Source organism: Oncorhynchus masou, chromosome 28 (assembly GCF_036934945.1).
Source record: "Oncorhynchus masou masou isolate Uvic2021 chromosome 28, UVic_Omas_1.1, whole genome shotgun sequence".
NCBI lineage: Eukaryota > Metazoa > Chordata > Actinopteri > Salmoniformes > Salmonidae > Oncorhynchus > Oncorhynchus masou.
In genome coordinates, this window is record NC_088239.1 from 31,314,280 (window position 1) to 31,339,024 (window position 24,745).

At 40.4% G+C, this 24,745-nt stretch overlaps 1 protein-coding gene across 1 annotated transcript; it reads right to left on the reverse strand.

Annotated features, from left to right (window-relative positions):
• Nucleotides 1-323: 323 nt before the first annotated feature.
• dipk1c (divergent protein kinase domain 1C) lies at nt 324-22,286 on the reverse strand. Its single transcript, XM_064941909.1, has 4 exons — nt 21,504-22,286; nt 5,012-5,695; nt 2,260-2,424; nt 324-894 (listed from the first exon to the last, which is right to left on the reverse strand). The coding sequence occupies exons 1-4, from the start codon at nt 21,717-21,719 to the stop codon at nt 634-636; spliced, it is 1,326 nt and encodes a 441-aa protein (XP_064797981.1). The 5' UTR covers nt 21,720-22,286; the 3' UTR covers nt 324-633.
• Nucleotides 22,287-24,745: the final 2,459 nt, after the last annotated feature.

Below are 24,745 nucleotides of genomic sequence, written 5' to 3' on the forward strand. Positions count from 1 at the left end.
TGGGCTGGAATAATACATTATGGCCTTTCTCTTGCATTTCAAAGATGATGGTACAAAAAAAATACAAAAGAACTGTAGATTTTTCTTTGTATTATCTTTTACCAGATCTATTGTGTTATATTCTCCTACATTAATTTCACATTTCCACAAACTTCAAAGTGTTTCCTTTCAAATGGCACCAAGAATATGCATATCCTTGCTTCAGGGCCTGAGCTACAGGCAGTTAGATTTGGGTATGTCATTTTTGGAGGAAATTGAAGAAAAGGGGCATATCCTTAGTGATCAACATGAGATCATAGTAATAGATCGACTGTACAAAAGGGTTCAAAGAAAGTATCTGCATTTATTTAATGTAATGATGACTCAAATAAGAACCACTTGCTTGATAGACCACAAATTATTGGCAGATGCTTCAGTTATACCTCAGAAACTGCCATTGTCTGCTTACTGTAGGTACTAAAGACACATAGTCAGTACTACCACCATCAGTGCATCTTTTGTTACATCAACAACCAGTATCAGTCCGCAGGAATCACATCACAAAACATCTAGACACTTTAAATAACTCACATGAAGCCAATATGATTGTTTTCTTCAGTGTATAGTTTTTGTGAGAGTGAACAGTGCAATGTCTCAGAAGTTAAGAGCTGTGTGGGAGTGAATGCCCTCTCCATCTGCGCCCCCACGCTCAGAGGAGGTCCCTTGGTGGAGAAGGCGCGTAAGGAGGTGCAGCAAGCGCTTCTGGACGGCTTGGGGACGCTCCTCGTCCTCTCCCCAGGGCGTCTCGGCGCACTCCTGCACCGCCCGCTGGAGGTCCACCTGGAGGGGGAGGCCCGCCTTGGCGCCCAGCAGTGTGGGAGAGAACCAGGGCCTGAAGATCTTCTGACAGATCACCTGTCCAGAGCAGAAGAGAGGGGGAGAGAAGATGGGATGACAGTCCAGAGAGGAGCGAAGAAAGGAGGAGAGAAGAGGGGGTGAGGCAGACCCAAGAGGAACGGAGGAAGGGGGTAACAGAGAGGGGAGAGAAGAGGATGGGACAGTCAGAAACACAAGGAAAGTGGGGGAGGGGGATGACAGAAGTGGACAGTCAGAGAGGAGAAGAAAGAGGGGTGGACAAGAGAAAAGGGGAGGGGGGTTGGTCATTGTGAGAGTAACCTACTGTTCCTTAGTTCTTATTTCATTATCACCGGGGCCATCATCAGTCATATTCTTATTACACGCCTGTTTGAAGGGGACGAGAGCCCCCGAGACACAAATCGTCTCCTTGACCCCCGCAATCGTTTAAAGACAAAGCCACCATTGTCTCCTGGATGGCAGGCAGTACAATGGAGAGGTAGGGGTCAGCGAGGGTCGCGATAAGTGATCAGGAGCGGAGGAAAGGTATCATTCGCAGCAGCCACCTGTGGCCTTGAGGTGGACCTGGTGTCATCACATATGCGACATTGTCTGGGAGCTCTCTGCTTCTCCAGGGCATCCGGCAGTATGAGTGACGACAGTATTTCAACTTATCAATTGGATGCATATTATGTCAAAGACTAGGTATTGACAAGGGTGACAACATGTCCCGGATTGTGTTGGACCGTGCCGCATTTTGGCCTTTTGTCCAGCATCCCGCAACCAAACAATCATGTCCCGCATTTTATCAACAAATTCAAACCTCACTAATTTACCCAAAAGTTTCATTTGTCCACTATTTCTCAGACATTCCAAGCTGTCTCTTTTGCAGTCATGTTGCGCTTTTGTACTGCATTGCGTCTTAGGCCGGGTTTCAAACCGATCGCGGATTTGAACAATGTGCCATTGAAAGGTCAACATTGAAAGGTCAACTGTGGATATAGTCTCCGCAAATGCGGAAACATAGCAATTAAAATGCTGACAAAAAACACGATCGTATTGAATCCCGGGCCGTAAAGGTGATTTCTGCTTAAGCTGACAACTGCTGTGTTTACAGCGAAAATAATTTATTCTGTGTTTACAGCGAAAGTGGGAAATAGTCTCTTGAGGTCTTATCTATCTTGGGTTGGTTCATGTATTATCATCATGCACTGAAATTCCATAGTGTTATCATACGCAATTAACATTCCTTGAAGCGCTCAACTACACATTCATAATTAAAAATAATTAAAAGTTGAGTGCTCCTGTTTAGCTCTTCAGAGGAGCAACCAACCCAAGAATTGAATAACTTACTTAATGGTGAGATGTAGAGTGAGTTGAAAATAATATGCAATCACATTCATATTTTGATGCAATCACACTTACTTGCAGGTTGCTATTCCTCCGCTTTGAGCTGCACTTGTTCGTCTTCATGTTGCATTTCGAGATGCAGTCAAAGAAGTTGCAGTCGTCGTCATTAGTGCAGTTCTGCTCGAGGATGTCTCGCATTTTGGGCTCGAAGAAAGCCATGTCCACATCTATAGCCACCACCTGCACAACAGCACAGAGAGAGCTGAGTAAGTGCCGGAGTTTCATTGCTGCCAACTCCTGAGCTCACATTGACCCCAGAGGCAAGGGTTTAATAGATGTATCAATCAATCAAATTTATTTTTATTTAGCCTCGTTTATTTTCAGAATCTTCACTTACGTTCACTACTTTCATCTACCTCCCTTTTCCTTCACCACTTGTTCTTTTTTTTAAGCAAAAGGAATAAATCAAGAATAACCACATTGCAACTATTCCTGTGGGAGATATTTTGAATCTCATTGACATGGAATTATACAGTAAAAAAAACAACAACAATTCACACATGCTGTTGTTTAAGGGCGTTGGGATTCTGTTTCATCTGTATGGCTTGTTATAATCGTCCTCTTTGCTTAAGTGACGGCCCGTGAGGAATGACGCCACTGCAGCACTTCATGTCAGCTTCAGCTGATTTGTAGCAAACATGTCAGAACACCAACAACAACAAAAACAAGTCACTGTCGAATTCTGAAAGGTAGAAAGAATCTTAAGGGCTCTATTCAATCCGTATCGCGGAAGGTGAAGCTTCATAGCGTGATTGACAACTGAAGGGAATGTTCTCGTGGTCAAGGAGACTGCATTCACGGTATGTCGGCTCAATCGGATATGACCTTCACTTTTCTAGTGCGCAATCTGTGATGCTTCAGCGATACAGACTGAATAGAGCCCTGAGTGATCAGTGGACATAAGAGATGGTATTCTCGACATTGCTCTCACTCATCCATCACGTCCAGCCAAATCAGCATAGCGCTTTAAGGAGCTGTAGATCTGACAGATATGATAATAATTGGTATCCTATGTATCACTCACCACTGCTAATGCAATGACGCAATCCAACCAAATATATACTCCCAATATATTTTTAATATACAATATAGCCCCTATACTGTGTAACCCCCCCCCCAACATTTAATATACTGTACTCAATACACCCTTTCAATATACCCCCCAGTATATAACAGAGAATTCCTTTCCTCTATTTATTATCACATGAGAAAACTAAATAAGGGATCAGCTGCACGGTAAAAAACAAAGTATCACCTGGAGCTATATACATGTACTTTTGAGATAAAAAAAGAAAGGAGGGATTGAAAGGATACTGTTTTTTGACGACGCAGCAGCCGAAACATAGACAATAACATGTCTCCTTTGGACTCCTCTCCTTTCTCCTGGTCTTTGTCCACACTATCAAATGAGCTCACGGTTGATGTAAACCATAATAGGGATGAGAATATTATATTTCATTTCAAACAGCGTCATCTCTTTACTTTCTACGCTGTCGATAAATTGTAAAAGCTTCCATCTTTCTTTTTTTCTTGCATGTTTTTTTTTTTTTCTTTTTTTTTTTTTTTACTTCGAAAGATAATTTGGGTTTTGGCATGCTAACTGTTATGCAAAATAAATGATGTCCTTATAACAATAGTTATCTCATCGAGGGCCTCATCAAACTAATGTTCTCCAGTTTCGGGTACCGCCGCCAACATGAGCAATTGGTGTACAGCAACTTAAGCCAAGTTGAATTAAAATATAAATAAATCTACTCACTCTAAAGATAATACATACGTTTTTCATTGATTGCTCAAACAGCTTATTCTTCACGGCACTGGCAAGTTTATCACATTTTTATGGAAATAAAATGAAAATGGTGCCTACCAGAGAGGACTGTTAATAAATTGTAATACCCTCTATGGTAATACTATGCTTTTGTGTTAATGATTTTCGCTTTTTATTCCTCTTGTCTCATCTAGGCTACTCAGAAAGAGTTCATTTGGATATCTGTCTATTCTTTGAATCCCCCATCAACAGAAATAAAACATGTTTTGTACTGATTATTGGCACACTGATGGCATAATTGGGGTACAAAAATGCAACGTGCGGTGTACATGCACCTTGCTCTCAGTCCTTCATAGGTCAGAGTCAGCCAAAGGTGTATAGGTTTCACACAGAGAAACTCAGGTGAAACTCAGACAAACTTATATTGTGGAATGCATAAGGGGTGTCCTCAACAAGCAGATTTAAATACATCTTTAATCATATTCCTCGGTGTGTTGCCTGGATCATGGGCTTCCTCCACGTTAAAAAGCAACGTAATATAATTGTGAAAAATGGCACAACCGGCTGTTTTTTTAACCTTGTGGGAAACAATTAAACAACTTGGAGCCTCATCATTCTTCAGATTGCACGTTGTTCTCATCAAACGGTTTGCACTCTGCGGATTAATGTGCTGCAGTATTATTGTGTGGATTAATTACTGTTTTACTATGAAAAAAGGGAGCTAAATCTGACCTTGTCTTGTTTACACAGAAAGAATCGGAACTCCCCCACTAAAAAGAAGCCGATCTCAGATCTGTGAGGGGTACCCAGCAGCCGCTCTGGGACAGTTTTAATGACAGGTTTATCTCCAAATGAGACTTCCATGCTGTTTTAGAGTTCCTCTGTGAAAGAGTCAGCAACTTATTGCTTTGAAGCATGTGCGTGTGTGTCTATGAGTGTACTCTGTGTGTGAGTGTGTTCATATGTGTGTGTGTATGCGTGCGAATGTGGTCAGCTCACCGTAAGGTCCTTCCGGATGGCAAAGTTCTCTGGTTTGATGTCGCACAGGTGGAGGCGGTGCGAGAAGTCATTGTCAAAGCGCCACGCCATGTCCAGGAAGCTGAGGGCGATGCGGTGCACCATGTCCCTCGCCGTCCATGGGCCCGCCGATAACTCCTCCAGAGAGAATATGTTCTGGTCCCAGGCGTGGCCCGCCGACAAGTACTCAACAGCGTAGAAGTGTCCGCAGGAACCCAGCACCTTGGCCACGTGGCGGCTGAGGTCCTGCAGCACCCTCAGGAAGACGTACTCCTCCTGCTGGAGCAGGGACCAAAGCGATGCCAGCTCTGGCCGCGAGTAGGGCCGCCCACGCTCCTTCAGCCTCTGGCCCCACAGCGGTGGCAGCGAGGCGTTGCCACCCATGTCCAGCCCCAGGGAGTTCCTGATCTCCAGGGTGGCATAGAAGACCACGTCCAGGGGAGCGAGCTCCTCGGCCGGGTCCTGGTACTCCAGGAGGCCCAGGCTTTCGTAGGAGGAGAAGTTCTCCAGCTTGGACTTGAGCACCACAGGAGTGCCACGCCACCGAGCCTCGATCACCTTCTTGCCATTCTCGTAGTAGAGGCAGCGCTTGTACTCCACCTGGCCGCTCACGCACAGGTCCTCGCAGAGGTCACCAGTCAGGGCGCCCTCGCGGTACTCCTCACACTGGGACAGACAGAGAGACACACAGACAAAATCAAATTATTTTTGGTGTACATAGTAAGGTTGTCATGGCAGAGTCACAAAACATAGTTTTTTTTGCAAATCTTTTTTTTCTTCTAAAATGATGAGGCACCAACAAATTTAGCAGGAAACAACGTTTATTTTTGAACAGCAGATTTGAAAAATGTGATTTGTAGTCTACGTCACATCCTAATAAGGGAATGGCACTGTATTACTGTGCTACTGAAATGAAAATGGACAATCCTGTACAAGGCAGTACATTTTCTGAACATGTTCCAGTTGATGGTGAATTAAATTACATCCCACGACACTACAGCTTCGCCCTCTATTTAACCTGCTTTTTTATGTCTCCGATTCGCGAGCTAATGTGATTGGTGTACATCTCAGTGCATAGATGTACATCCAGAGGTTGAAAATGATTAGTGTTCCTGGCGGGATTACATAGAAACTCCCTCTCTGCCTACATTCCAAAGTAAACAGCTGTCATCTTGATTCTCTCAAGATTTCAGTGAGATGCTTAATAGCCTTGACTGGGCGGCATGGCATTAATACGTTAGCCATAGTTTTGTTTCTCTTATCACCAACCCACACAGATGTTTATTGGTCCTTCCACACCCCTTTCTCTCTAGGCTTGTAAGGCTTGCATTGAAATTGCAAGCTTACAAGCATAGGTCATACATCACATAGTGACACATTGAAGTGAATGAATTGGCCAAATAACATGAAATTGAACATTAACTTCACTGATAATAATTGAAAACTGTGGTTGTGGACTATTTATATTCATTACAATTTAGTGATTGTTTTAAGTTCATTGCAGATGTGCTACAAAATCATTAACATACCGACAACTTGGTCCATGTGGCATAATCATATGTACACTACCGGTCAAATGTTTTAGAACACCTACTCATTCAAGGGTTTTTCTTTATTTTTTACTATTTTCTACATTGTAGAAGAAGAACAAAATATGCAGTAACACATATGGAATCATGTAGTAACCAAAAAACTGTTAAACAAATCTAAATATATTTTATGTTTGAGATTCTTCAAATAGCAACCCTTTGCCTTGATGACTCTTGGCATTCTCTCAACCAGCTTCATGAGGAAGTCACCTGGTTAAAAGACCAAGTCCATATTATGGCAACAACAGCTCAAATAAGCAAATAGAAACGACAGTCTATCATTACCTTAGGACATGAAGGTCAGTCAATACGGAACATTTCAAGAACTTTGAAAGTTTCTTCAAGTGCAGTCGCAAAAACTAAGCGCTATGATGAAACTGGCTCTCATGAGGACCGCCACAGGAATGGAAGACCCAGAGTTACCTCTGCTGCAGAGGAAAAGTTCATTCGAGTTACCAGCCTCAGAAATTGCAGCCCAAACAAATGCTTCACAGAGTTCAAGTAACAGACACATCTCAACATCAACTGTTCTGAGGTGACTGCGTGAATCAGGCCTTCATGGTTGATTTTGCTGCAAAGAATTCAATACTAGAGGACACCATTAAGAAGAAGAGACTTGCTTGGGCCAAGAAACACAAGCAATGGACATTAGACTCGTGAACATTTGTCCTTTGGTCTGAGGTCCAAATGGGAGTTTTTTGGTTCCAACCGCTGTGTCTTTGTGAGTTGCGGTGTTGGTGAACAGATGATCTCCGCATGTGTATTTTCCACCGTAAAGCATGGAGGAGGTTTGATGGTGTGGGGGTGCTTTGCTGGTGACACTGCTGACTTATTTCTAATTCAAGGCACACTTAACCAACATGGCTACCATAGGATTCTGCAGCGATATGCCATCCCATCTGTTTGCGCTTAGTGGGACTATCATTTGTTTTTCAAAAAGACAATGACCCAACACACCTCCAGGCTGTGTAAGGGCTATTTTACCAAGAACGAGAGTGATGGAGTGTTGCATCAGATGATCTGGCCTCCACAATCCCCCGACCTCAACCAGATTTAAATGGTTTGGGATGAGTCGGACCACAGAGTGAAGGAAAAGCAGCCAACAAGTGCTCAGCATGTGGGATCTCTTTCAAGACTGTTGGAAAAGCATTCCAGGTGAAGCTGGTTGAGAGAATGCCAAGCGTGTACAAAGCTGTCATCAAGGCAAAGGGTGGCTATTTGAAGAATCTAAAATGTAAAATATATTTTGATTTGTTTAACACTTTTTTGGTTACTACATGATTCCATATATGTTATTTCAAAGTTTAGATGTCTATACTATTACAATGAGGAAATTGTAGAAATCAAGAAAAACCTTTGAATGAGTAGGAGTTATAACACTTTTGACCGGTAGTGTATATTTCACAAAATAAATTAAAAAGAGTTAGCAGTCATCAACCTTCTCTGCTTGGCTTGTGCCTGATATTGAGTCTCATACTATGTTTGCATTGGCAGACTTTCCTGCTCTCCAACTTTGCTATCTGTTAGGCTGGGTGACAACACAAATGAAAGTGGCCTGTCTTGAGCTGTATCACATAGTTTTGACGGTCATTGCAGCCATCTGAAAGGCCTAAGTGTCCTCCCCTTATCTCCAGAGGGCTGAACTCAGAGACCCCTGCAATTATTTTGAGGCCCCTAATGCACCCCTGCTATCTCTCGGCCTTGTGTAGGCTAACCGGTGCCGCGGCCATAATATCCCAGCCTAGCCATCTAGCCCAGGCCGAATCGTGTATTTTCTTCTCTTTTCTTTTTTTCCCTTCTCAGCAAGGCATCCAAGTTCCACACATCCATTTTTAATTCCCTGGATTTCCTGGGACTTGCATAATGTCAGACTGCAGCTGTTTTTAAGCTTCTGTTTGTATGTAAACTTTCCCACTGTGGTGTTTGGACTCTGTCATGATGTTTTGCTGGCATTTTGTATAAGCATTGGCGTTTACAATGTACGTATAATTGCTTTGTGGAGAAACAGTGGCTTCAGCTATAGTTACGCATGTCATATTGTCAGATGTGGATATGTACAGAGAAGCCAAAATACGGCAACAAGAGTTAAAGTCAATAAATAGCCCTGCTGGCGCCCACAGCATGTTTGTTTGGCATTTCAAACTCTAGCTAATGACGTGAATACGTGGGCTCAGGGAAACAACACAATCCAGACTTTGAAGTAGTCCAAGTCATTAATGAACCTTCGGTTGACCAGCCAAGTCACATAATCATGATTACAGGGTCGAAACAGCAACAACAACAAAAAATCAGCAGGTGTTTGCTTTCTGTTCTTTTCCTCCTTTCACATTGTATGTCTCGAAATCCCCAAAAAGGTAATGAACAAAGCAAACATTTATTGACCATCAATCAGAATCAGGGAAATCGCTGCTGGCTGGGCTAAGCCCAAACTCCATCTCTGGAGCACGTTCCATATACTAAAGTCCAAATACATAGATCTTAAAAGGCCCAGCAAAAGCTAATCACATTAATTTTTTTATTTAACCTAATGGCAAGGTTTACTAAAGCGTCTGCACCACTGCAAAGATTGGTCCACTTTTCTATTATAAAACATTTACCTTTTAATTGTACCATTTATGCTTTATTCCTATTCTATGACTGGGATTCAATCAAACAGACAAAGTTCACAAACTGCTGCCTGTTTACACACACTTCTTATTCTGAAAACTGAAGCCATCTACCTATGAAGAGAATCTACCTGGTAGTGGCAGTATAGGTTTTACAGTGCTCACCATTCTGTAATCTTATTCGCTAATGGGTAAGGGAGCTAAATAACGCAATGTCCCTTCGCATTTATGTAATAACAAACGAATCCCTCAGAATTACATTAGTTCAATGCATGTGTCATAAATATGGTTAGTTTCCTGTTATTAAAAGCATACTTATTTTGTACAATTATTGTAAATGGCTGAACTGTAGTGGCTTCAGTTCACATGACAGTTCACAAGTTTCACACAAGAAAAGTGCAGTGGACCAGTGTGCTGCGGTCCGTTGAGCGGAGCGCAGTCTGGCCCAAGCACTGGTCAGAGTCGGCATGTCTGGAATGTCCTACAACAGTGGCCTTAGCTCTACTAAGATTTCTCTCACTGGAAAAATTTGTCGGAAAACAAAGATATACTCAAATACGTCCAGAGAAGACCTTTTGTTCCCCATTATTCGACAGACAATCGTTTAAAATATATACATTGTAGCCTAGATTATATACATTTGGCACGATTTGCTAAGCGGGAACAATGTAATTATTTGGACTCACTCATCACAGCCAATGTAAGCCAGTACTGTAAATCATCAAGCCATAATTGCTCTTATTGTGTGGAGTGTGAATGTGGGGTGGACTTTATTGTGTTTATTCATTTTAAACGAAGAAGAACAATAAATACATTCATTTTGAGGGCACTGAGAGGGTGGCCTGTTTTTTATCGAGAAGTCCAGTTCACTGGAAGTACTAGTATCCCATAATTATGAATGCATGCACTATGCACAACTTCATTGCTGCTTATTTGGAAACTAAACCCCTTTATTCAGTAGCCTAGTGTTGCATTATCTGATCGCTTAGCTGTGGGATTCAAGCCCTTGTCATATTGTTTTTAGTCTCAAACAGCTGGTTTACTAGCACATAATAAAAAAACACAGAAGTTACCACATACATTATATTAATATTATATTCTATTTTCATGACCTGTTCCATTTCCATAGGAGAAAGTATTAATACCCCTTGACTTATTCCACATTTTGTTGTGGTACAGCCTGAATTCAAAATGGATTAAAATAGATTTTTTTCTCTCACCCATCTACACAGAATAACCCACAATGACAAAGTAACATGATTTTTGATATTCTTTTGCAAATGTATTGAAAATTAAATATAGAAATATCTAATTTACATAAGTATTCACATCCCTGAGTCAATACTTAGCAGAAGCATATTTATTTCTGGGTAAGTCTCTAAGAGCTTTACACACATTTGCCCATTATTCTTTTAAGAATACTTCAAATTCTGTCAAATTGGTTGTTGATCATTGCTAGACAACCATGTTCAGGTCTTGCCATAGTTTTAGATAGTAGATTTAAGTCAAAACTGTAATTCAGCCACTCAGGAACATTCACTGTCTTCTTGGTAAGCAACTCCAGTGTAGATTTGGTCTTATGTTTTAGGTTGTCTTGCTGAGAATTGAATTCAACACCCAGTGTGTAATGATGGGTCGGTGAATCGGAAGCAGGTGCAGGTGAAACTTTTTAATAAAACAACAAAACCAAGAACATGACACTAACATAAGGCAGTACGTCGATACACACGAACAATGCCAACTGGTGAGTGAACCTGGGAGAGTGACATATAAAGGGGAGGAAATGATGAAGGTAATGGAGTACATGTGTGAATCATAATGATTCACAGGTGCGCGTAATGATGAGAGCCAGGTGTGTGTAATGATGAATCCCAGGACCGGTGGTTAGTACTCTGGCAACTTCGTATGCCGGAGGGGAGGAACAGGAGCAGGCATGACACAGTGTCTTGTGTAAAGCAGACTGAACCAGGTTTTCCTCTAGGATTTGGCCTGTGCTTAGCTCAATTACATGTATTTTTAATCCTGAAAAACTCCCCAGTCCTTAACGATTACAAGCATACCCATGACATGATGCAACCACCACTATACTTGAAAATATTGAGAGTGGTACTCAGTAATGTGTTGTATTGGATTTGCCTCAAACATAACACTTTGTATTCAGAACAAAAAGTTAATGGCACATTTTTTTTGACACACTTTTTGCAGTATTACTTTAGTGCCTTATTGCAAACAGGATGCATGTTTTAGAATATTTTATATCTGTACATGTTTTTTTTCTTTTCACTCTGTCAGTTAGGTTAGTACTGTGGAGTAACTGCAAAGCTGTTGATCCATCCTCAGTTTTGTCCTATAATAGCCATAACTCTCTGTAACTGTTTTAAAGTCACCAGTTTCCTTCATCTCCGGCAACTGAGTTAGGAAGAACGCCTGTATCTTTGTAGTGACTGGGTATATTGATACACCATCCAAAGTGTAATGAATAACTTCACCATGCTCAAAGGGAGTTCAATGTCTGCTTTTTTTTTACCCATCTACCAATAAGTACCCTTCTTTGTGAGGCATTGGAAAACCTCTCTGGTCTTTGTGGTTGAATCTGTGTTTGAAATTCACTGCTCGACCAAGGGACCTTACAAATAATTGTGTGGTACAAAGATGAAGTAGTCATTAAAAAATCATGATATTATTGTTATTGCACACCGAGTGAGTCCATGCAACTTATTATGTGACTTTTTCAGCACATTTTTACTCCTGAACTTATTTAGGCTTGCCATAACAAAGAGGTTGAATACTTATTGACTTAAGACATTTCAGGTTTTAATTGGTAACATTTTCAAAAAAACATTGTTCCACTTTGACATTATGGGGTATTGTATGTAGGCCAGTGACAGAAAAATCACAAGATAATCAATTTTAAAATCAGGCTGTAACACAACAAAATGTGGAATTGTCACAATATTATTAACCAATCATATTATTCACAATGGCATGGTATAAAAGGAACACAATATCATATTTACAGTTACTTTACAGATAAAAAGTATAATATATATATTATGTATACTTTTTAAAACAGTAGCCTACTGTAATTATCCTATGAAACACAACCATCAGTAGAATTCACATTGAAATGGCCTTGGTACAACTCCCTATCTCCAGGCATTGCCATCTGTGCCTGGTTAAATGCATAAATAAAGAATAAAATAGCCAAGCTGTAGTGTAAGCCCTGGAGCAGAAAGCTATTAAGGTGTGCAGTAAAAATCTTAAGGGGTTTGTTCAACTGGCAAAGGCTGCCAAAAGACCTTCGAAAAGATGGCTCCGCTGTTTAAAAAGAGGACTCACAACATAGCCTTTTGAATGGGATCCTTTAAGATTTAATTTTAGTTAATTTAGATTAATTTAATTTTTAGTTAATTTAGCATTCAGATAGATGTAGGATCTTAATTTGTGCCAGTTTGCTAGAGCAGTAAAATAATCCTGTAGCAACAGGAAATGTGAATTATTCGGTGGATTATAATGAATGGACATTTTTGTAGGGGTTGATACATTTTTCTTAAAGGAAAATCAAGTCAAAGTGGGAATTAAAACCTCAAATACACTACAAGTTCAAAATGTCCTGCATTGCAGGAAAGTTGTCTTGAAACCTGGTGATCAAATTAAGATCCAACATCTGAACCTGTAAACTTTAATATTTCTAGCACTATCTATTACACACAGTAGCACAACTAGGGGTGGGGTGGTGTTGTAGGTATTTATGTGGTTAGATAAGGAATTAAGCACACGTTCCAAAGTGTTTTTTTTTTAGGTTATATTCAAATTGAAGTTCAGCTCTGTCTTCATTTTTTGTTGTTGCTTTGTTTCCCTTCATTTGCTTTTGTCTGTTATCATTATGGATGAGAAAAGAGATTTCATGGATATTGCAACTTGACAAACAAATATGACTTTACCTGAGGAAATCCTCAGAGGATGTTACCGTTCTTTGATTATTCTGACTGAACGCCTCACAGATAGACAATAGTCCTGAACACATACAGACACTTTCATGTCTGCTCCGGGCTTAGAGGCATAGCTACATGATGCTTTCGAAAGCCAAAGTCCCTATTGCCAGCTGAGAAGTGATGAAATTAGTGTATAAGCCCCCTTACCAATGTGAGAAGTTGTTCCAAGCTGTAGATATGCTTAACTTCCTACTAGGAAACAGTAGCAAACCATAGCAACACTGGGACAATGTTAGTCTCTGTATTTACAGTTGAAGTTGGAAGTTTACATACACCTTAGCCAAATACATTTAAACTCAGTTTTTCACAATTCCTAACATTTAATCCTAGTAAAAATTGCCTGTCTTAAATCAGTTAGGATCACCACTTTATTTTAAGAATGTGAAATGTCAGAATAATAGTAGAGAGAATGATATATTTCAGCGTTTATTTCTTTCATCACATTCCCAGTGGGTCAGAAGTTTACATACACTCAATTAGTGTTTGGTAGCATTGCCTTTAAATTGTTTAATGTGGGTACAACGTTTTGGGTACTCTTCCACATGCTTCCCACAATAAGTTGGGTGAATTTTGGCCCATTCCTCTCCTCCTGACAGAGCTGGTGTAACTGAGATAGGTGAGTAAGCCCCCCTTGATCGTACACGCTTTTTCAGTTCTGCCCACAATTTTTTTATAGGATTGAGGTCAGGGCTTTGTGATGGCCACTCCAATACCTTGACTTTGTTGTCCTTAATCCATTTTGCCACAACTTCGGAAGTATGCTTGGGGTCATTGTCCATTTGGAAGACCCATTTGCGACCAAGCTTTAACTTCATTACTGATGTCTTGAGATGTTGCTTCAATATAGCCACAATTTTCCCCCTCATGATGCCATCCATTTTGTGAAGTGCATCAGTCCCTTCTGCAGCAAAGCACCCCCACAAAATGATGCTGCCACCCCCGTGCTTCACGGTCAGGATGGTGTTCTTAGGCTTGCGAGCCTCCCCTTTTTTCCTCCAAACATAACAATGGACATTTTGGCCAAACAGTTCTATTTTTGTTTCATCAGACCAGGGGACATTTCTCCAAAAAGTACGATCTTTGTCCCCATGTGCAGTTGCAAACCGTAGTCTGGCTTTGTTATTGCGGTTTTGGAGCAGTGGCTTCTTCCTTGCTGAGCGGCCTTTCAGGTTATGTTGATATAGGACTCATTTTACTGTAGATATAGACACTTTTGTAATTGTTTCCTCCATCATCTTCACAAAGTCCTTCGCTGTTGTTCTGGAATTGATTTGCACTTTTCGCACCAAAGTAAGTTCATCTCTAGGAGACAGAACGTGTCTCCTTCCTGACCGGTTTGGCGGCTGTGTTGTCCCATGGTGTTTATACTTGCGTACTATTGTTTGTACAGATGAACGTGGTACCTTCAGGCGTTTGGAAATTGCTCCTAAGGGTGAATCAGACTTGTGGAGGTCTACAACTTTTTTTCTGAGGTCTTGGCTGATTTCTTTTGATTTTCCATTGTCAAGAAAAGAGGCACTGAGTATGAAAGTAGGCCTTGAAATACATCCACAGGTACACCTGCAATTGACTCAAATGATGTCAATTAGCCTTATCAGAAGCTTCTAAAGCCATGACATAATTTTCTGGAATTGTCCAAGCTGTTTAAAGGCACAGTCAACTTAGTGTATGTAAACTTCTGACCCACTGAAAATGTGATACAGTGAATTATAAGTGAAATAATCTGTCTGTAAACAATTGTTGGGAAAATTACTTGTGTCATGCACAAAGTAGATGTCCTCAGTGACTTGCCAAAACTATAGTTTGGTAACAAGAAATGTGTGGAGTGGTTGAAAAACGAGTTTTAATGACTTCAACCTAAGTGTATGTAAACTCCCGACTTCAAATGTATCATCGGGATATTGGGCATTTCCGTCAAGGTCCGCTCTCAAAGTTAGCTGCTGCCTTCATTGTGTGTGGTAAGGTATCCGTGTGACAGTTTTCATCTAGTAGCTTAGTTAAAAATACCCTTCACTGTTACATTATATACAATTTAGCTACAATCCTCAGTGGTCACCTCAAGCCACATAATACACTGTATATACATATATAGCCTCCTCTGCAATGAAATGTAGATTGAAAGCTAAATAATCTATAGGCCATGATGAAATGTCCCTTAAAAATGTGAAAATCTACACACCTAGCCTTAACATGTTTTTATCTGTACATTTTACCAGAATGTACTCAGAGTAAATACTGAGTACTGTATGTGTGTACATATTATGAATAGTATGATTGTGTTGCACCTATTGCAAACAAATAATGATGAATATAAATCAGACAGAACAACAACTTTGTCTGAATAGGAATATAGACTCAGACAGCAAATACAGAGTTGGGGCATTTTTACTTGCGTTCTACCTTGGCTGACATTGCTGACCAGTAAATCATTGGTCAGTTTGACCCTAAAGAGTGGGATACATTTTACGGTTGGCCAACATAAGGCCCTGCAACAAAGCCAAAACCAGAAACGACTGACTGATGACCTGTTGCAAAAGCAACCAATATTTGCCTATTTTGTGCTCATTTCTTGTCTCGCCACATGATTTATTAGAATGGCTGCATAATTTCAAAGCATGTTTGGCGTTATTCATGAAGTTGGCAGAGTAAATGTTGAAGGGAGAGAATGGATTGCCTGCATTTAATCATAATACGAAATCTAGCTATTATTACCTTGTGTATTTTGTTTGTTCAGGCTTGCCTACCAAAATGACTTGCGCAATGTTCATTGGGATTTAAATATGTAGCAATGCAATAAGCAATTGGTACTTCAGTGTTTGCCTTTACCACATGTTGTCTTTTTTTGTCATTAAAGAAAATGTTTTTAAAATGAGAGCAGAAATATCTCATTTACATACTGTAAATATTCACACCCCTGAGTCAATAAATGTTAAAATCACCTATGGCAGCAATTACAGCTGAGAGTCATTCTGGGTAAGTCTCTAAGAGATTTTCAAACCTGGATTGTACAATATTTGCAAATTATTTATTTTTTAATTCTTTAACCTCTGTCAATATGTTTGTTGATCATTGCTAGACAACCATTATCAAGTCTTGCCATATAATTTCAAGCCGATTTAAGTCAAAACTATAACTAGGCCACTCAGGAACATTCAATGTCATCTTCGTAAGCAACTCCAGTGTATATTTGGCCTTGTGTTTTAAGTTATTGTCCTGCTGAAAGGTGAATTCTTCTCCCAGTGTCTGTTGGAAAGCAGGTTTTCCTCTAGGATTTTGCCTGTGCTTAGCTCATTACATTTCTTTTTATCCTAAAAAACTCCCCAGTCCTTGCCGTTGACAAGCATACCCATAACATGATGCAGCCACCACCATGCTTGAAAATATGAAGAGTGGTAATCAGTTATGTGTTGGATTTGCCCCAAATATAAGGCTTTGTATTCGGGCAACACAATCTCACACTCAATCGTGCACATATGTACAAAAAGTATTTCAGCAGATTCCAAGCTTTTCTGTAGGGAAAAACACATTTCTATGCGACTTCATTCATATGAATATCATATGAAAGTTATTGGAGCAATACATTTTGGGCAATGGTGTTCGACACTGCATTTTTTTGTGTCCCACATTTTTTTTATATATAAAAAAATGGTTAACAACTCAGTATTGTTAATCAACCAGGTTGTCAACAAAATACTTATAATAAAATAGTAACCTTATGTTTTTTTTAATTTTTATTAATGTCAATGCTGTTTTCGCTTAATACTTTGGGATACTAGTGTGATGTCGGGGTTGCATTTATTGGAGAATTGGGATTCATTTTCATGATGGGAAATGAATTAATCAATTAATGTGGGGACACAGAAGACTTGCAAAAAAATCAGTTTGGTTTCAATTCCCTTGGTGCAACTGCATGGTTTTTGCAACAATAACGAGTCTGGACTATGATCAATTAAGCCATATCAATGTAGTTAAACAGATTAATGTAAAATAATGAATTATGTTGGCTTACACTTATGGTACTTCCAAGGCTGTTTCATGATGATTATTGCGGTCGTGTCGATCATGTTATATACTTAGGCTATTGTAACAAGGCATATGCCAGCATTGTAGGCATACTGCCTCTGCCCAGAGGCCTGCTAGGCTTTCATGTCAACGGATGTTAGAGCTCACTTTGCAACGTATGAGCCCTGGTTAGAGTCCCTGTTGCAGCTTTCACTTTCTTCCTCTACAGGTGGCAGCGTAGGGATCACGTCCAGCTCACGTCTAGTTATGTGGTATAAAAACATTGTGTTTTTCAACATTGCGTTGGGTGTAATTACATTGCTACATCTAGTGAACAATGGAGAAGCAAGAATGGGTGTGACAGATAGATGTAGTCACTACAGGTGTGATCCAGCCTTATACAAAAGTTGCCTGAAGCTGAATGGAAAGTGCAAAACCCTGACCAGTTATTCAGAAGAAAATCCTCTGTGACGGTCAAATTTACATAAGTAAACTTACCAGTGTGGACCCAAAACAAACACATTCTACACATTTACAAGCAGCCTGTTTAAAGTGTTATTGCAAGCACGATGTTCTAATAACCTGACAATGATCCACATCATATGGGTAGACAAATAATGTGTGTTACGCGGGAAAACACAACTATGCTTTATAAGGATGGAAACCAGTAATATCAATCTCTGTTGATCCCTCTTGTTCTGATCTGGGATGGCAAAGTAGCCTAGTGGTTAGAGAGTTGGGTCAGTAACTGAAAGGTTGCTGCATCAAATCCCTGAGCTGACAAGGTAAAAATCTGTCGTTCTGCCCCTGAATGAGGCAGTTCACTGTTCCCTGGTAGGCCATCATTGTAAATAAGAATTTGTTCTTAACTGACTCGACCTTAGTTAAATAAAGGTTATACATCTAATGAAATGGATGTAGGATTGTCTACAGCCTAGAATTTAGGCCTTTCCCAGTCGTGAAGGATGAAGCTAGGCCGCTCTTGGTTCTCATTGGGGAAGACTGAACTCAAGTTAGGGGTTGTATGTCAGACTCTCCTATACCACTTTGCTCAACATGTTTTACCCCAGACTTTGTAAATGAACCCTTTTTAAGCTGATATAACTTGTATCATTATTATAAGGTTGTGAAACCCATAGCTGAATGGCTGTTTTATAACAGGTAGTGTCATTTTATTTCAGGTAGTGTGTTGATTAATTATTGCGATCTTCAGTGGAAATACAGAATATGTATAGAAATGCCAAATATATCAAAAGCTAAATCAAGCAGTGATGTATGACTATTTAACCATGTTAATCATTACTGACAGATGCAAACTACAAACATTTAAAGATAATGAATACATGACAACTAGATTTAAAAAAATGTATTACAAATAATTCAGACAAAAATCAAGAGTTGGCTATAACATGAGTACAAACAGAGTGAGTGTGTTGTATATGTGTTTAAGTGTTTGTGTGCGTGTATCATAGTATGTATTATAATTTCCCATCATAATAATGTATCCTTATTCCCCAATCGAATACCTTCATCAATACCCCCCCCCAAAAAAAGCCATTGTGTAATGAACACGAAAAAGTGGAGCCTTGTATTAAATGCATTATGAAGAAAATTGTGTAATGCAGGCTCCACAAAATATGAAATGTGTTATGAAGAAAATCATCGAGGTCACTGTTGCCTACATGAAAAAACAGTCTTTCTGACTACAAGTGCACCAGTATCCCAAGTATAGAAAACCGTATTGGCATTAATAAAAAAGGTAAGGATACTATTATATTATAATTATTGCGGTGACAACCTGGTTGATTAACAATAGTGGGTTGTTAACATGTTTGTTTTTATATAAATAAATGTGGGACACGAAATAAGGAAGTGTAGAACACCATTGCCCATCATGCATTGCTCTAATAACTTCAAAAGTATGCCCCCCCAAAATGTATTTTCACACGAATTAAGCCACACAAAAACGCACAAAATCTGCTAAAATACTTTTTGTACATATTTGCACAAATTTGGTGTGAGATTGTGTTGATTCAGGACATAAAGTTAATTTCTTCTACAGTTTTTGCAGTTTTACTTTAGTGCCTTATTGCAAACAGGATGCATGTTTTGGAATATTTGCATTCTGTTCAGGCTTCCTTCTTTTCATTTAGGTTAGTATTGCAGAGTAACTACAATGTTGTTGATCCATCCTCATTTTAAAGACACCATTGGCCTCATGGTGAAATCCCTGAGTAGTTTCCTTCCTCTCCAGCAACTGAGTTAGGAAGGACACCTGTATCTTTGTAGTTACTGGGTGTATTGATAGGGGATAAGGGATATTCACTGTCTTTTTCATCTATCAATAGGTGCCCTTCTTTGCGAGGCGTTGAAAAAACCTCCCTGGTCTTTGTGGTTGAATCTGTGTTTGAAATTCACTGCTCGAATGAGGGACATTTTACATATAATTGTATGTGTGGGACAAAGATGAGGTAGTCATTACAAAATCATGTTAAACGCTATTATTGCACACAGAGTGAGTCCATGCAATTTATTATGTGACATGTTAAGTACATTTTTACTCCTGAACTTATTTAGGTTAGGGCTTGAATACTTACTGACTCAAAACATTTCAGCTTTTCCTTTTTAATTCATTTGTAAAAATTTCAAAAAACATAATTCCACTTTGACATTATGGGGTATTGTGTGTAGGCCAATGACCCACAATCTCAATTGAATCCATTTTAAATTTAGGCTGTAACATAACAAATGTGGAAAAAGTCAAGCGGTGTGAATACTTTCTGAAGGCACTGTTTATCTGATTGGGCAGATTGTACACAAATAGGCATAGATAATCACATATTTATCCTATATCCTTATATTTGCTCTTGTCACGCGTGTTTGTCACTTTTGTTTAATCTTTTCATTCTACCCTGTAAGTGGAATTCCCTTCAGGAAAAATGCTGCGAACTTTGCACCTTTCCACCATTTCATCACACTCACAACATTGTGTGTAATCCACTGGTTCAAAGGGAGATTTATGTGAAAACTTTAGAACCAAGAAGTAATCCCAGACAGAATTGCAGTCCACGAAATGCATAGTCCGTGAAATGCCTCTAGGGCTACATAAAGATGCTGGGGTTGAAACATTAGTCGGTGTAATTGGTAGAGAGCATGGCAGCGCAGAGATAATTATGTCTCCTAAGTAAACATTGGGATTGTTTGTGGACTCTGGGCGCATAGAGCAATTGTATTAAAAGTCATAAATGTGATAGGCTACATACACACAGCAAGTTTTCCAGTGTCTTTTGTTTAAATAACACAGCATGTTAAATCAACACAAAGTGTTTTGTCTATATATTAATATACATACATACATACATACATACATACATACATACATACATACATACATACATACATACATACATACATACATACATACATACATACATACATACATACATACATACATACATACATACATACATGACCAGTGTTAAATTGTGTTCATAAAAAAAAACATTATGATAAAATGTTCACTTAGGATATCACTTGCTGAAGTCCAAATGCAACAACCATGTCTCTCTCACTAACAAATACAGTCATGGGTGGTAAATCTACAATTTACTCAAAAGGCAAGTAACTCAGCTTTAAAAAAAAAACTATTTCAATAAGGCTTTACACAGAGCTGTGTGTTAATTTAACACTGTTATGGTGTCTATGTAGGTCCTCAGTCTTGACACTTTCAGTGTTGATTTAACACTCTGTGTTAAAAAAAAATTTTTATAACACTGGCTAATTTGCTGTGCTGTAGCCCAGAGGAGGTTAAGAATATGGGAGGTTTATTGTCTACAACTGCTTAGGAATGCTCTTCAATTGAGTTGTGATTCAGTTGAGTCAATTCAGCTTAATTGCGTGAGTGTTGGTTGGCGGAATTAAAAAGGTATTTGTCCAAGACAGATTGATTAAATAACTTTACCCTGAGAAAATATTTTGTTTCCAAGTCAGTTTGCTTGGATCAATCAATATTTGAATCTGTGTACTCTACAGTATCTTAACCTGTTATATTATTTTGCTTAGTATGTGGTTTGTGGCATGTTTGTAGTATGTGGTTTGTGGCATGTTTGTCACACACACACACACACACACACACACACACACACACACACACACACACACACACACACACACACACACACACACACACACACACACACACACACACACTAAACTCAAGTTCAATGTCAACATCAAAACAGAAGCGTAAGCGTGAGCCCTCCATCCCCCGTAGGCTACTCACCACTCTCTGCAGTATCCTCTTGCTCTTGTCATCCGTGCAGTAGTCGGAGAGGATGGTCCGGTGCACAAACACCAAGCCATTGAGGAACACCCAAGTGCCGAACCAGAGCAGGGCGAACACCAGCGTGCTCCTGCGGCATATTTTCAACCCCAGCCACCTGAGCAAACAGCCACCCCGTAATGGACCCGGCCCCATGGTCCTCCGCAACGACCACATTTGTGGACTGCAACCCCCCTCCCACCCCAGGTTAAACAGCTCAGGAGCAAGAGCTAGCTATCCGGGTCCCTCTCATCCCGCTTGTCATCTCTGGGATAAGTGGCCGTCTGGTGTTGGGAAGCTGCAGGGCTGCTGGTGAGGGTCTGTGTCCTGCTGGGTATACGTTCCTCTGGTTTACCCTCTCTCTCTCTCCCGCCTCTCTGCTTCCCATGGCTGGCTGGCGCTTGTCTGGAGCCCCCCCCTCCCCACCCCTATGGAATACCCCTGCCTCCCCCTTGCGACTTCTGTTGGTTCTCAAACTCACGCGTTTTGCCCCATTCGGTTTTTCTCGTCCTGAGTTGCCTTCCCGGCTCCCAGCTCCTTCCCCTGTGTGTGTGTCTGTTTTTGTATGCGTGTGTTTTTCTTGAATGAGCGCAGTCAAGTGCTCTGATCGAGAGTCTATGCTTAGTGCATGCACCACCAGTCTGCTCTTCTATTCTACACTCTTCCTATCAAATTGGAGAGACTCCCATGCAGTTTCTCTCTCCCGTCCGATCTCTACCCCTCTATCCCGTATTTCTTTCCCCGTCTCCCTTTCAATCTGTCCCTCTTATCTTGCTCACCCCACATTTCCCCCCTTTCCTCTGCCTCCCGCCCCCTTCTTGTGGACGCGCCTACTTTTTTGGGTCGTCTGAACAACACTCTTGCTTTTAACATTACCACGACAGCTGGGACAAGACTTACTGTTGTCCCTGTGCTGCTGTGTCTGTCGAGTGTGCTGCCAATTCGAATTATTATCGTTGTGCTTTCTCCTGTGCCACACATAACAGGCATAACCGTAGAAACTGACCAGGTCCCCTTATTCTCGTTGATAATTGCTCTATTTGTAAATGTTTATGAAATACGGCAAGTGAAATACAGTCGCCATGAACTGATTTCATTTGATCTGGTCTGGAGGTTTTATTTTTAACTCTCAGTCTTAGAAAATACAAATAGTTCACTGGAAGGATCATGTTTGAGACGCTAATTGAACTTTCTAATTTTGGAAATTACATTTCGCACTTGCTCCATTCTCTCTCCCTCTCCCGGTTCATTATATCTTTACTCTCACTTTATCTCAGGGAATCTTTAACGCGATCTTTGGAGCAAGAGTATCAAGTATGCAGTACAGAAAGAAGTCTGTCGGTGGCTGTAGAGTCATCTGTAGCATGGAAACAACTTTTCGTCCAGTGGCTAATTACCAAACATACCAGAGCTCGTTCCACTTTGTGATACAAGTGTCAAACTTGGTACACTAATACTATATAGATACAATATATACATAACAAAGTATGCAGACACCCCTTCAAATAAGTGACACCTGTTGCTGATAGGTGTATAAAATCAAGCACGCAGCCATGCAATTTCCATAGACAAACATTGGCAATAGAATGGCCTTACTGAAGAGCTCAGAGACTTTCAACGTGGCACCATCATAGGATGCCACCTTTCCAAAAAGTCAATTTGTCCGCTAGAGCTGCCCCGGTCAACTGTACATGCCGTTGTGTGAAGGGGAGATGTCTAGGAGCAAAAATGGGTCATCTGCGAAAATCATCTGTCCTCGGATGCAACACTCACTACTGAGTTTCAAAATGCCTCTGGAAGCAACTTCAGCATAATAACTGTTCTTCAGGAGCTTCGTGAAATGCAGTGGAAACACATTCTCTGCAGTGATGAGTCACACTTTACCAACTTTCAGTCCGACGGACGAATCTGGGTTTGGCGGATGCCAGGACAACGCTACCTGCCCCAATGCATAGCGCCAACTGTAAAGTTTGTTGGAGGAGGAATAATGGTCTGGGACGGTTTTTCATGATTCTGGCTAGGCCCCTAAGTTTCAGTGAAAGGAAATCTTCAGGCTACAGTATACAATGACATTCTAGACTATTCTGTGCTTCCAACTTTGTGGAAAAAGTTTGGAGAAGGCCCTTTCCTGTTTCAGCACAAAGCGAGGTCAATACAGAAATTGTTTTTTGAGATCGGTGTGGAAGAACTTGACTGGCCTACACAGAGCCCTGACCTCAACCCCATTGAAAACCTTTGGGATGAATTAGAACGCCAACTGCGAGCCAGGCCTAATCACCCAACATCAGTGCCCGACCTTACTAATGCTCTTGTGGCTGAATGGAAGCAAGTCCCTGCAGCAATGTTCCAACGTCTAGTGGAAAGCCTTCCCAGAAGAGTGGAGGCTATTATAGCAGCAAAGGGGGATCAACTCCATATTAATGCCCATTATTTTGGAATGAGATGTTCAACGAGCAGGTTCCCACATACTTTTGGTCATGTAGTGTACCTTAAGGAACGTTGTAAAGATGGAGGCAGTCTGGGAAGTGTGTCAGATAACCAGGGTGGGATTTTTTATAAAATGGCTGCCATTCAGATTTCCTGTTTGAAGAAAATAGGATAAAATCCTTCCAAACAATATCAAAATGACTTTGTAACGTTTAGGGTTGGGCGGTATCCAGATTTTCATATCGTCATACCGTCCTTATCTCTTCCTGGGATATACTCTAGTACATACATAGTACACAAGGGGGCTCCAAAAAACGCAACAAAAATACAATTGGGCAATGCTAACAGAAGTAGTGCAAGTAATATGGAATTTCCATGGAGGCTGCTAGCTAAATAATATAAATAAACTAATTGCAGACAGGTAATCCAGCTCATAAAGTTATACATATATAGGTAGGAGCTACCGAATGTAATTTTTGGTGAGTTTGGACATTTACAAGCGAATGTGAACAAGAGGTATTATGTAAATTAAACAACATTTTGTGAAAATGAACAACATTTTGATGCATGCCTGTCTGAAGGAAGAACACCACTGGCTCTGGAGCAGAATGTGTACATTCTGTGTCTGTGTGGAGTCTGGAGTCGCTAGGGCAACAGGGCTGTCTGCTCTGCTCAGGACAAGAGAGGGATGGAGAAGACCGGCTAAGAAAAAATTAATGTAAATCAAGGGTGGAAGCTCTACAAATAACTAATCCAAAGGGCTTTGACTTCTCAAA